General features: G+C 48.0%; 1 protein-coding gene across 6 annotated transcripts; it reads left to right on the forward strand.

The window, feature by feature from the left end:
- Positions 1-1827: 1827 nt before the first annotated feature.
- Positions 1828-14338, forward strand: LOC124417090 (caskin-1-like). Of its 6 annotated transcripts, none has more exons than XR_006930920.1 (5): positions 1828-6886; positions 12429-12538; positions 12828-12927; positions 13419-13488; positions 13917-13985. XR_006930920.1 is itself a non-coding variant. In XM_046898661.1 (4 exons), the coding sequence occupies exons 1-4, from the start codon at positions 5488-5490 to the stop codon at positions 13949-13951; spliced, it is 1614 nt and encodes a 537-aa protein (XP_046754617.1). In that variant the 5' UTR covers positions 1828-5487; the 3' UTR covers positions 13952-14338. The 6 variants fall into 6 exon arrangements, 3 of the variants coding, with proteins under 3 accessions (XP_046754617.1, XP_046754616.1, XP_046754618.1); XR_006930921.1 differs by having other exon boundaries at positions 13921-13974; XR_006930922.1 differs by lacking the exon at positions 13917-13985 and having other exon boundaries at positions 12808-12927.

Here is a 14338-nt window from a genome sequence, read left to right on the forward strand (position 1 = left end):
AGAAAAGCTCTTAAAAACATTGCGCTCTACTCAGTGGTGCTCCAAGAGAAGGGCAGTGTGGGTTAGTGGGATGAGTAGTCAGGGCTCCATGGTAGAGTACTCATAAGTGATAAGAAGGCCTAAATTCAGTTTTGCCTAAGAATAGAATTGATTTCATGTTGTTATGTTTAGGAAATGAGAGGAGAAGAAAAGTTGTCTGTATGATCAATGTAAGTTTACATTCCCAAATGATTACGCATACTTCTTTACAAGCTTGACTTACTTAAGGTCTTTTTGCTCTGATAAGGAGTAGCTTAAAGTTGATTGAAATTCTCAATGGCAGTTGAGCCATAATTCTACTCTTACAGACGCTGATAGGAAATCTTGCTCTATTGTTTCACAGTAACTGGAATACAACCCATGGCTAAATGAACAAGGCCTTCAGTACAAACAAGTCACCAGTGAGAATTTTGGAAAAGAAAACCACTTAGCTCACGTATATTTTCTCTTTACTCCTGACCCTTGTGTATTTCGTCAGCCTGTTTACTACTGCTTTAGATTGCAACTGCTCCCCTGCCTGAAGCCAGAGGAAATTTTGCCATTGACTCCAAAGGACATGGGATATGAACTTCCTAGGAGTATGACAACAGTGAGGGTTTGTCCCAAGAGTTCACAGTCTAGTAACTCTCACGTTCCTCTCTGAGTGAGGTGAGGAACAATTGAATTTATGACATTCTCTCTGCTGGACTTCAGCAATATTTCTTCTTAGCACCTAGGAGGGTCTTTGCATTTTTAAGTGCTTTACAAACATTAGCTAGTCTTCAGAGCAACCCTGCGAGGTAGGTAAGGTATATTCTCCCCATCTTACAGAAGAGGAAACTGAGACACAGAGGGTCACATTCAACCCTGGTACAATTCCAGTGATTTACATGAATTAAATTCATTCAAAATGAACACAGTTCAAATAACTTGCCCAAGATTACAGAGCAGTAGTGGCAAAGCAAGGATGAGAAAGCAGGAGTGCCTGACTCCTCAGCTTGTTACAGGCCACTTGGTCATCATTACACTCATAGGCAAAGAAAAACAGTATAACCTGGACAACTAATACAGGTATGGTTTGCTTCTGTAAGGCATGTGGATGGTAATCAACTAAGTGCAATAATATTTTATGAATGTGCTGCCTCAGAAAGTTTACTTAAATATAAAGTAAAACTTTCAGACTGTCATTTTCTGTCAGGGTACTGTTGGCAGAAACACAGTATCTGGATTCAGCGTATAAATAATGACACTTGAACAATTAAGCAAAACTACAGTTTTAGTAAAAAAGAATGTGTTTCTACTTCTAACTGCTAAATTTCTACAAGCACAGCATGCAGATGAAAACTTCCCCTTTGTTTCCAGAGTGCAGGCTCCAGTCTTGCTAATGAAGCTGCTCACAGCTGTGCAGACATTCAAATGAATACATTGCAGAAGAAGAAATAGCATTCCACCAAAGAATATGGGATAATAACTACAGACCAGGTATATCGATCTTACACAAAGATGAGCTAGAAGCTTACAGGTAACTCCGAAGTGCCCAGAAGCTAGGCTTCATCAGTATCTGCCAGTATGTTGACTGCAATTCTAAGCACATGCTAATTGCAAAGGAGAGTGACTGTGTCACCAGCATAACCAACACTCTGGAAACTGACCCCGTTGACAGTCAGTTCGTATTGCACAGGTATGTCAGCCTGAAGGTCAGTGTTGGCCAGAGAAGGACAAACACACGTGCATTTCCAGGCTGTCCACTTGTACTCACCCTGTCCTTCAGATTCTACCACAAAAAGCCTGAAAAGCCTTTCTGGTTTTGAAGATGAGCTATGGAGTCCTTTGCTCCCTAACCACAGCATAGACCTTATGTTAAGTACCCAGACGATAAAAATATTATGACAGGTACTTAAGCAAAAGAATTTGTTTTTAGGATGTCCTTATGCATCTGGCCCACAGGTCAGACCTCCTGACTGAGCTCTGGACGTGCCCATGGACATTCAGCCATGTGTGCTTTCAAATCAAACAGAGATCCTGCCTCCTTACAAGCTGCACAAATGCGGACATTGACTTCTACAAGAGCAAATTCAAGCATTATAAATATAGATGTCTTGTTCCACTTTTAATGTCTTTAACTCAGTTTTGTTTCTCCTTATTTGTGGAGACTTGCTATTGAACATGGCAAACGGAGCAAGCATCTGCACAATATTGTCCTTCGCTGAATAAATACACACTCAAGAAGCGCTTCCCTAGATATTCCGCACGCCCGTTGTAACTTTAATTTACAGACACATGTAAGCAAACAGAAAAATGAACAAACATATGTTCATTAGAATGCCTTAAAATGAATCGCATCTCCCTCCATGCATTGGCTCCTGATATACAAGGTCTGCTTACAGAGGCTCAGGGAGCAGTACCTGCAACCAGCATTTGCAAATAACTCCACAAAGTGCTCGGGCTCATGCACGTGCCTCAACAATTTGCCAACAGAAATGTTTCAAATGAATCAGTATTCTCAATATCAGGTCCTGGTACCAAATGTGCAGTGCGACTGGGCCTCACAGGCAACTGTTGTGACGCTCAAAGATTCCAGTAAAATTGCAGTTGGTTGCAATCCAACCTTTATACTGTTATCTGTAGTTGAGATATATATAGACGACCCTGTGTGGCCTAGCTGCAAATATCAAATGTATTTTTACAAGTTAGCAACAGCCTTTTTTGACATTGCCTCTTGAGATGTCCTCTACATTGTGAGTGACAAGCACAACTATAATTCATTATGCAGTATGCTTTATAGGCCTTTTTTTACGTTTGGCTTGTATTGTCACTTGTTTCTAAGCTGTCTGCTAGCGCTGAGATTTGCTGTCTGCAGCCTTTTCCATTTTTTTTCCTAGTTTTTAATTGCTGGTTCTACATGCCAGTGGCATCTCCCAGGCAAGCAATTTCTAAATAATTAGTTTTGAAACTTGGATGAGTCATTTGGGCTCTAGCTATTATGCATCTATTCTTTTAACTTGAATACAGTACATCTCAGAGATACCGACCTCCTTCTGAAGTTGTGGAAATTCATAGCACAGCATGGTTGCAGGTCTCCATTTGCTTTCTGGGAGCTTCCAGGGTTTTTTGTTTGTTTGTTTTTCTTTTTTGCCTTTTTTCATGGTATAAAAGACACGTCAAAGCACGACAGTGCCATAAACCAACCTCTCCTATGGTGCAAATCGTTTTCTGCTTTACTGGCAGCTCAATAAAGCAATGCCATCATTATGATAAAAGGCACTGAAAATATTCAACCTTAACAATACTTTGTGTATTTTTCATTTCCTTTCAGTGCAGGTTGGCAAATGAAATCAAAACACAGACAGCCACACAGAGAATGCTGTTTTTATGGACCATCAGTGGTAGCACAGGAGGTCACAGACCGGGAGCCACTGTTTCTGCAAATTCTAACCAGTCTTTCTGAGACACTGTATGTGGCCTCACCACAGATTACAGAATTGCTGCTGGCAAAGAACACATACTTTTGTTAGGCCATTCTCATTATTCATCAAAAATCTAAAAGATCCAATCTACTCTTGTTAAAACGGGTTAAGATAACAGGCAAAATGAAGCAGACCCGTATTTTCCTTCAGCTTGTACGCTTTCATGGGGAAATTGTCGCAAGTCTGACATCAGTACAGGACATATCAATTATTGGTTTCTGTGATGATTCTGACCTATATTAAGGACATGACCTCGTAATCCCTAGCTACAGTCCCTCCTATACTCCTGTTATAAACAAAGGGGACTTTGTCTTGCAGAAGACTATGGGACTGGACTCAAAACATACGCTGGAGTTTGGATGCCAAGTCCACGAAAATGGGGAAGATACAAGCAGAAGTATTTCCACAATAGAAGCAAAGAGGTTGAGTTAAAGAAGCACTGTGCTATTGTGCGGTATGACAGCAGTGTTTCCCAAGGAAGATACCCTTCTTTTTGAAAAAGGGGTATACAGCAGCTTCACACCTGAACTTCAAGTTGTAACCCCTTGTGTAACGTTATTGCATGCTTGTTACTTGTTCTGTCAGACAAAATCAAAATGCATCTGTTTAAAATCTGCACATAGTTTAAAAAATTTTCGCTTTCTATGAAGAGTAAGTTAAATCTACAGTTGGTTGTTTGTGGTGTGAGAAGGATATTACCTGGGTTGCTGTGAAAAGACACTGCTTTGGAAAATAACTCATAATTCTTCTCTTTGAAACCCCCTGACGGTAATGGATGAGGACTTCAAAGCACCCAGCTGTAGCCCAAACTGACCGGCATAGGGAAAAGGAGGGAATCACATGAAAGTGTCAATATCCAGTGCTCGTAGGTCCTGAACTCATATTCAGCACTACCTTATTCTGCACCTAATTTTAGGATGGTAAATTTGTCAGAGTGCTCTAATTGAGGAGCAGAAGACACCAGTTCCATGTAATTCTTTAAAAGACCCAGAACAAGATCTCATGCATCACTTACCCTCTTTACGTGCACAGAACTCCCACCGCGCTTGGCAGTGGCCTATAGAAAGTCTGGCATCTGACCTTGACTCTGGAGGGCTGATTTTGGGGTGATTTACTGGGGAAGATAAAGGGCCCCCTAGCAACCCCCTGAATGTGACAGATGCTCCTGACGTGCCGGGGAAGAGCTGTGCCATTATGCAGTGCCTTTCTTCCTCCCCGCCCCCACTTTAAACTCATCTGACCCCTTTCTGGTTCAATTCTTTTACATATCCCTGTATTTTATTGTAGGATCCGAGCGGCTACACCAACCACTCAAGCTTCACTGTCCGCCTAATTAAAGTCTCTCCGTCAACTGGTAATTCTGTAATAATTCACAGCTGGTTTTGCTCTCTATTAAATCTGTTATGTTCCCTGGCTGAAAAAGGCTGCGAGGCCTTAAAAAGTATTGACAGCTATTAATTTGTTTGCATTTAAAATCCAGTATGTGGCTGCAAAGGCCTGTTACAGTATCACAGAGGAAGATAAATGTCAGTGCATAATCTGCTAGGAAATTTCACACAGGAATTGATTAAAAGTCTATCAGCAATCATTGCACGAGTGTGTCTTCAGGTGTATATATATATATACATATATATATGTGGCTAAGAAATAAATAGCTCTCTATATAAATATATATATATATGTATACACGCAGCTAGTTTAAACCTAATTGTTACGAACTAGTAAGTGGCATTCACAGTTCATGCATTCTTCCTAGTAGCAGAGCTTAATTATTTCAGCTTATACTTGAAGCAGCAACATACCAGTAAGCGTTTGCTTGCTTCCCCTGGTAACCTAGTAGTTTAAAGAGTACGAGCAGTTTCACCACCGCCGTTTTCTCTGGAAACCTTCTTCCACAGGTGCCTTTCCCCCAGATTCACAGCATCTTCAGGACACGGCTGGGCCAGTCTGAGGGTCGCCAGTGTGAAGGTCACCAGCTCAACCATCTCCAGCCCGAGGGCTGATGGTACGGTGTCCGCCGGCACGGTCAATCCTGCTTGCAGAGGTCTGCGACATTGAGGAACCTCCTGACCACCACAGCCAGGCAGACCGTCAGCAGCAGCATGTACCCCACGGTGCCCAGGTAGGTGGGAGCGGCTGGGGCTGCCTTGAGGAACTCGGCCAGCCCGTCTTCCACGTAGTGCACCTGGTCGTAGATGCTGAGGAAGGTGAAGATGTGGAAGAGCTGGTGGCTGTGCCCCACGATGTCGAACAGCCCTGGCTGGATCCGCTCGGGGATTTTGCTGACATTGAAGAAGGCGGCCACCAGCAGCCAGAAGTAGCGGCGGTAGAAGTAGACGAAAAGCGTGGGGTTGCGCGTGCGGAGGTCGAAGATGAGGCTCTCCAACATGATGGGGCAGGCCATGCTCAGCGGCATGGCGAAGACGAAGGTGCGCACAGCGAAGGGGTAGGCGCAGCAGGCGGCGCGGCTGCGGCAGCAGGCGGCCGTGCAGCCCACGGCCAGCGCCAGGGCCACGGGCAGCACCAGGGCTCGGTAGGCCGCGATGGGCAGGCTGCAGTCCAGCTGCCAGCCCAGCTGCTGCTGCACGTAGCGGCTCAGGACGCCGGCATCCAGCAGGCTCAGCCCCGGCAGCAGGTAGTAGGAGTAGGCCACGGTGCTGGCGAAGCCGTAGTAGCTGATGGAGGCGTAGTCCAGGTAGAAGAAGGCGGCGCGGAGGCGCGGGGAGAGGCAGCTGAAGAGATGGGCCGTGCAGCTCATGGCGAAGGTGAGCAGCACCCCCGAGGCATAGCACCAGAGGGGCAGCAGGGCCGGGTGGTGGAAGGGCACGTCCCCGGCCCCCCGCAGCAGCAGCAGCCGGCCGAAGCGGCTGAGGAAGAGCAGCAGAGGGATGAAGTGGGTCCAGAAGTTGAGCGTCTCGTTGGTGGGCTGCAGCACGGAGGCCAGGCACTCCTGCGCCGAGCAGTGCAGCCGTCGGTAGCCCGAGAGGATGAAGCACTCCACGAAGTCCTCGGGCACCTCGTCCCAGCGCAGCAGGGCGGCGGGGCGGGCGGGCGGCGCCGCCTCCTCCTTGTCCCCCTCGCCCCCCGGCATGCTGCCCCCGCCGGCCCCCGGACCCCCGGCAGCCCCCGGCCCGCCGTCCGCCGCACGCCGCCGCCGCCGCCGCCGCCGCCGCCCGGGCGAGGTGGAGCCGCCGCTCCCGCAGCCGCCGGCGGAGGAGCCGCGGTGGCTCTGCGCTTTTCCTCCTCCGCCGCCGCCCCCGGCAGCATCACTCATTGCAGCACGGGCAGCGGCGGCACCGCCGCGCCTCCTCCCGCCCCGCCGCCCGGCATCGCGGTAACTGGAAACCGGCGGCGCGTCCAGCGCGCCCGGGGGGCCGGGAGAGACGCCCCCGCCGCCCCGGGTACGGTTTCCCGTGGAGGGAGGCGCCGGACACCCGAGCCGCGGTTAATGATTGATGCGGCCGCGGCGCGCGTTTCCCGGCGGGGGGCGGCGACCGCGGGCCGGGCTCGGGGGAGACCCCCGGGAGAGCCTCCGCGGCGGTGCCCGGCGGAGCTCAGCCCCGGCCGCGGCGAGGTGCCCGGCGGCACGGCCCCGGGGCGGCCCTCAGCGGCCCCCCTCTCGGCCGGAGCTTCGCCGGGCGCCGCGGGGGGCGGGCGGGGACAGCGGCGCGGGGACACGCGAGCCGCCGGGCACGGGGCTCTGCCCCGAGCGGCTCCCGGTGCGCAGAGCGGGCGGCGGGCGCGGCACCGCCTTCCTTACCCGCGCGGCTGCCGAGGTGGCACCGCCGAGCGCGGCGCATCGGCTGCGGCGGTGCCGGTGACAAAGGCGGGGCGGAAGGCGCCACAAAGAGGAGGGTGACCCCGGCGGGTCGCGCCGTGCCCCGGCGGGCAGCGCGGAGCCGGCGGTGCCCCCGTGCGGGGGACATCGGCGGATGCGGTTTCTGCCGCGTGCGCTACGCCGAGGCCGGCCGAGGCCGGGTTCTTCGGTGACGTTCCGTCATGCGGCGAACGCAGGAGTCGTTTTAGGCTGAACGTTCGCGGCCCGGGCTGGGAAGGGTGTGTGTCACACTGACACACCGGGCCCCCACCTGCTCCGTGCTGTGCGAGCGGCGCGCTGCGGGCCGCAGGGGCGCAATGATGGACCGCCGGGGCTGCGGGGGCTGAGCCTTACACAAATCCCGCACTTAGCGGCCGTGCGGTTATGCAAGCAGCACGGTTACATAATGAGAATATAGAAATCCAGGGAAAACAGTGGCAGAGTGTTGCTGTGAGGTAACAAGTTTGGGGTAGAGGGAAGAGAGCGCAGAAAGTGAAGTGACCTGCGGGCTCAGGTGGCAGCTGGAGCATGGGGCTGTTCTCTGCTCCTTCCACGTGTTTCCCTTCTGTTTGCTTTCAGCACGTATGTATGGCCTTAAACATCTTGTGCATTTTTGTATGTCTTTATTGAACTGTAATATTCAGATATATAAGCAAGCTCGTGTAGTATAAGCTCAGTACGGCACAATTAGGGCACCATACCCTACAATTTTTATTCAAATCATCTATTCAGCAGTGAGTTGTGCCAATGTGCAAGATTGTGTGAACGTAAAGGTGACCAGAAATATGGTTTTAAAAACTGGCACGAAAGAAGCAGTACAAATGTGTTGCTGGAAGTGATGTTCAGTGCATTTTTCATTACAGGAAAACATTGATTTTACGGAACTGTCCAAAGTAGGGCGCGCTGATGGCACTGCTTGTGATCTTTACAAAAATAAAGTCCTGCTAGGAAAATAAACACAGCTGAAACAGTACTGAGAAGTTAATGAGTAGAGTAAAACATTAAACTAAGGGACTTATTTTGTAGACAACGGGCCTTACGCGTTCTGATGTCCATGCATGTTAGAGGGTGGGAGGTGGAAGCCTGGCAGCCTGCAGGGACATACCCACCCAATAGTCCTTGGGGTGAGCAGGGTGCTCTGTGGGCTCTGCAACGTGTGGTTTAGGGACAAGAAAGGCTCTTTGGGGTTAAACTGCTCAGCCTCTGACAGAGGTCCATCTTCTGATGGACTGCTCTGTGCTGGAGCGGCCCCCAGGAGCAGACAGGCTGGATGCTGCCCGTGGGCTGCGTCACTGTGGTTGTCCCCACTGGTGAGGCGGTTGGCAGCCAGATGTCTCCTCCCTGCCCTGCTCCCACCCCGCTGCGTGGTTCCTAAGTGATGCTTTCATCTCTGGTAGTGAATGCCACCGCAGGCCCTAGGCATCAGGCCAAAGTGAGCGTGGTCTTCAGCCTCCCTCCTCAAGGTTAGGTACGGAGAGGTGGCTGGGAGCCACGTGGTTCAGACCTGCGCTGAAGAGCCTGCTGGAAAAGCACCAGCAGCTGTTGTGACAGATGGTCTAAACAACAGCAGCATCCGCTGCTGATGGAAGTGCTGGGCTGCAGCAGCAACAAGGCTCATTCGGCACTTCTGTCTTTCCTACAACCTCAGACTCTCACAGGCAGGAGGCATTCAGTCCTCTTGCCTTGCAGAATATTGCCTATCTCCTGGCTTCCTGTGTGAAACACCCACTGGGTCTGTGGCTTTGTGGGAAGCAGCCCTGCTGGGAATCAGCACGTGGAATTTGCTGGTGGTTCCAGATCCACAGTGGCACCTGACTGTCTGGGCGCTGGTGAAGATATGCATTGCTGTGACTGCAGTGAAGATAAATGTCTGGAAATTTCTCCCTATTGTTCTTGTCTTCCTGTAGTATTTAAAAATGTCCTAAGATAAAATTCTGAGGGATGGAAGCTTTCGGTTTTACAGCGCTGGGGTCAGACAGGAAGATGCTGCACAGTCCCTGTGCTCCTTGGCAAATGGTAAAAGGATGCTGTGAGCTCAGCCAGTTCTGTCCTGCCGTGTATCTCTAGGCTGTGTCCCCATGCAGCCTGCACTGTGGGCTAAATGCTAAGGGGTTGGAGAGCAGTCATTGCCCCATGCTCCTTGTAAAGCCCTGCCTGGAGCTGGGCATCTCTTGAGGTTTTTGAACATGCAACACTTCTCTGGAAGAAGGATAGGGTCATGGTCAGTGTCTGGTTCTATTTGCTTTGTTCCCATGGGTTTACCTGTTAACGCTGTTACATAGAAATGCAAGCAGTACTACAGATAAATTGCAAGTTCCTTTTCTCCGCCTCTGTGTGGGCACAAGGTTGGGCTTGTGCCAGGTGCTTAGGTAATGCCACACATGTAGGATTTGGGTCTCCTTGTCTGGACAGAAAGTGCCATGGTGATCTCAGAGCTTCTGAAGATCGCTGTTCATGTCATTTCCAAGTGACTCCAACACAGCTGTAGGAGCTGCTGTAATGAAATTAATCACCAGCAATCTGGTTCCTTTTTTTTCCAGGGCTGCTGTCTCGCAGGAGAGAATGATCTCCAAGGACAGACTGAGCTTTCATACAGACGGCTGTATACAGCTTATGTGGAGTTAGTTATTCTGTTTGCAAGCCAGTTGGAGTAGGGTACTGGGAACCTTACAATTTAAAGCTCTTACAACCTTAAAATAGCCTCTTATTTATGTGTAGTCCATCAAGTTTAGTATTACTTGACTATTATGTGGTGGGGAAGGGAAAGTCAGGGCATTTGGAGGTCACAAAGAGGAGCCCACAGGCTGTAGTGTGTGAAGAAGCCTCAGTGCATTGCTCTAAACCAGAGGGTTTATATTTAGAAGGGCACAATCAGCATATAGCAGAGTTTCTTCTAGCATGTGTAGAATGTTCTGCAGGCTTTGTCTTGAAATAACCTTTGAGAGGACTCTTAAAACTCTGGTGAAGGCGTTGTCTAATGAGGTCAATAATGGGAGGTAGTGTTGATCAGTGCTGGCATGAAGACTCAAAGAAAAAGTTTTCCCAGAATACCAAATGTGGATTTGTTTCTGTAGTATGCTTTCATTTTGTTCATATTTGAAGTCCTTTCACAATGTATCATTTTGTCTAAAATATCACAAGCCCTGTAACATATTGAGAATTACTTCAGTCATCCACAATGAAATTATGCCTTTCAGATAGAAAAAAAAAGCTGATTTCATCTTTTGCACTCTAATTTATACAGCGTTTTTGGGAGGAGGTCCTACTTAGCCCTCCTGTTATCCACTTCTTTCTGAGTGAGTAAAGAAATTAAATCTACAACTAGAGAGGAAGTCTACGTGTTAGCAAACACTGTGGTGGCTGGAAGATTTACAGTGCTTTTGGAGATACACCTTCAGCCTCATCCAACTCAGCCCACTCAGAGTGGCAAACCTTAAACAGAAGGAATCTCTTTTATGGTAATCCTTCGCCATAAAATGCCCTTTCTTTCACTTCTTTTGCCTTTTCCATATTTCCACCATTTACTAATCTCTTTCTTAGTAAGAAATTTTCTCTGAGTAGAAGCATCTAAACTGTGTGCCCTGGATTTTACCCTTTTCACCAACATCTCTCCAGTACATCCGACTCTGTTCTCACATCCATTGTGGAACCCCACTGACCACGAGTGAGGGCAGAATTTGGCTGCATTTATTGAAAAGAGTAGACCTTAAGGAAAGACAGGCTGTAGCCTCACCTCACTTTGTCTAATGTAGCTCATGCTTGCAGTTTCCACACAAACATTTTCCCCCCTGTGATTCTTTATCCCTTCTCAACTGCATATCAGTCTCTTGAAAATAATGTCTTGATGGGTAACTTTGCACTGTAGCGAATGTGATCTTTTGTAATATTTGAGTAGGCATAGTGCTTTGATCTAATATTGAAGAGGTTAACTTGCCCTTAGCCATCTACCCCACTATCACGTTCAGACTGGATAAACAGGAATCCTTGCATCATTTTCTCCTTCTTGAGTAACTAATTAGGGCCAATTATATTTTTTAGATATAACTCCTTAATAGATAAGCAAAGTGGAAGTGATGTTTGGGTTTTAAAGCCTCAGCTATAGTTTGAGGTTAGAAAAGATAGGTATGGTAAAGGAAATAGCAAAGACAATTGCTTAACACTGGACAAACTGGAAGAATGAATCCCAACATATTTTATCTGAAAATTTATCTGAATGCCTTTTTTAAGGGTTTTTTTTTTTTTTTTTGAAAGATTGGGGGTAGATTTTGTGTTTTTCTGGACAGTGGCAAATCTGAACGTAAGTATTGCAGTGAAATTAGTTGCACTGAGATGAAGAATAGCACATTGGGTGTATGCACGCTTCACATATGTTTCCCATGATCAGAATCCACCACTGTTCTACCTACTGGGTGCCTACAGCAAGAACAAAGTAAGCTTGTCCTTTGCGAGTGATTGCAGGGCTGAACCCTCACTTGCAAAATGCATGGCCAAGGAAAACTTGTTTGTTTGCACGTGCACAGCCAACTGAAACACCAAGTGAGGGAGTTTTCCAAAGCACAAATTGATATCACTGTTGGTAAACTCAAAGAACGGACTCTTGGTATGGAGAAAGGAAAGGCTGCTGTTGCACTTAGCTTGAATTTCCATGGTTTTAAACAGCTGATAAATTTTCACATCTGGACTCCACCCACATATGTTAATTCTCTCTGACAAGAAGTTGCAGAAGAACTTTTGGAATTAAGCCTTACTGAAGAACACACTGCAAATTACTGACCTTTCTCTGCTAAATAGTGGAAGTCTGATGTTACCCTCACGCTCAGTTTGAGGAGTTCCAGAGAGAGAAGAAACTCTCAAAACAATAAAGCACATCTCCCAGGAGAGCAGTGGGATCTGGGAAGGGAAAGCAGCTGCAGAGCAGCAGGACTAGAGTGGGATGTGGAGCCGAGCAAAGGCAGTGCAGCACGGCTGGGAGATAAAGCAACATGGAGGAGACTTCAGCCAGGTGACAGGGAGGAGACACAGCAGGAGCATCAAGTCCCGGCTGCTGGGAATCTCGGGTCCGAACTGCTCTCACTCAGCCACCTCCTATAGCTTTTTTCTTTCCTTTTCTATTCTTTTTTTTCCAGTTCAGTGTCTCCGAGCAGCCCAGGCTGCAGCTGCTCTGGCCGTGGGTGCTGATGCATCTCCTCTCCACCTTGCTCTCCTCCCATGCTGCACACTCAGCTTCCAACAGCAAGTGAGTATGCAGGGGAGGATGCTTCTGCCTATTTTGGGAACCCTTACCTAGTAGTTTTCAGTCTCAGAGGTGGGAGGACATAGAAAGTAGAATAAAGAAAAAGAAGCTGGGAAACTACTGCCTATGTGATGGGAAAACAGCACACAGTGACAGTGGCTTTAGGGATCTGTGAGCCACTACTGAGAGTACAAAAACATAGGGTTACAAACCTGTCCACCCTGTAGCTACACTTCTGTCCTACTCCTGATCTGCTATCCTTATGCCCTCAGGCGTGCTTTCATTGCTACAGGGTAAGAAACATCCATGGCACATAAGATCCTCACTGTCCCCTTTCCTCATACCCACCTTTGCAATAGGATTGGAGCACCGCAGCTGTGATCTGCTCTGAGGTGAGAGGAATGGGCAGAAATGATGAGAGAGCTGCTGTGGAAGTGGGGATAAAACAGCCAGAAAGACGAGGGTAGTGCACTGCAGCGTGTGATTTACTGAGGGTAGTTTAGTGTTCATTATTTAAGATAATTCATGATTTTCCCTATCATTGCCTAATTATATCTGCCATTATAAAAACAGTTAATAACTCCCACGTTTGCATACAACCAGATCTACTTTATTATCACGAAAAATGTCTGGTATTTCCTTTTTATGATGATCGTCTACCCTTTCCAGCGTGAATTCTCCATGGAGTTATGCATCTCACTGCACTCTTCCCTTCCCATCCAGCCCAGGGCACAGTGCCATTCACTGACTGTCTGTGATTGCTACCGCCCTATTGTGATGTGTTTTAAATAGCACAGTTTCAGTATAGTTCATTCTGAAGAAGTATCTGTAGAAATGACCTTTGGAATAATAACTATGCATTTCTTGTTCTTCCCTTTCACAGCACACAGTGGATCATGATGCTCTTAATTTGGTGCAGTTTATTAATTACAAAGGAGCACAGAAGCTGAGCGGTAAGCAGAGGATTTCTACAATGAGGTGGATAATTAAAAAGGATTAATGAGGTGGATTAAATAAAGGGATTGAGGCCAAATGGAGCACAAATTTGTGAAACATTAGTGGCCCCAAAGTCCTGGCATCCAAGGGCACGTTCCTTTTTTCCAGTCTGATGTTTGCTTTTACTCAGAAGCATCAGTCTTTCTTTCAAACCAGGTTTATCAGCACGTTCCCAGGAGAGCTGAGCAGATTTTGTCTCTCCTCCTGTGGCCCAAAGTGCTCCTTCTCTCCAGTATGAGTTCCCATCTGGTTTGCTTTCAGCTCAGTGCTGCACCTGTTTCCACTACCACATTAAAGACAAAACTCAAAGGATGTAATGGATGACACTAATCCTGTGCTTCCTCAATCTGCTGAAGTGGTTCTTAATAACCTCTTTCTCTTTAAGAAAGATGGAGGGAAAGGACTTTGCTGGGATTCTGAAACAACAGAAGCCTGCTTAATCCACCCCTAAAGCTTCTTGGCTAACAGCATTCCTTCCTGCGGAAAGGCTTCTTTATGGACAAGTTTGGAGCACAACAAAACCTAGAAGGACTGATGCAATTGCCCCCACATTCTGCTGTCAACAGCTGGGTTTTCCTCCTCCCTCCTGCTCCCGAACCAGCAGTGATTCCACTTCAGATCTGAGCAGAGCTCAGGGAGGCTCAGCAGGCGGTGGAGGCGGTTGCAGAAATGGAGAGGGATCCACCGGGGTGGGAGGCGGCAGGGAGGTGGTACGGCACTGTGGGAGTGGCGGGTAAACACTCATTGTGATATTTAAATCAAGTTCCCTTCTGAAGGGAGCTCATTAAACATCTGATATCTCGTGAT

Source organism: Gallus gallus, chromosome 9 (assembly GCF_016699485.2).
Source record: "Gallus gallus isolate bGalGal1 chromosome 9, bGalGal1.mat.broiler.GRCg7b, whole genome shotgun sequence".
NCBI classification, from domain to species: Eukaryota; Metazoa; Chordata; class Aves; order Galliformes; family Phasianidae; genus Gallus; species Gallus gallus.

Excerpts from the sequence above, each read along its gene's own strand:
- LOC124417090 (XM_046898660.1), top strand. The coding sequence starts at position 5,488 with ATGGTACGGTGTCCGCCGGCACGGTCAATCCTGCTTGCAGAGGTCTGC. Across the intron at positions 12,539-13,418 it reads CACTCAGCTTCCAACAGCAA|CACACAGTGGATCATGATGC; the intron begins GTGAGTATGCAG and ends TCCCTTTCACAG. Across the intron at positions 13,489-13,920 it reads AGGAGCACAGAAGCTGAGCG|ATGGAGGGAAAGGACTTTGC; the intron begins GTAAGCAGAGGA and ends TCTTTAAGAAAG.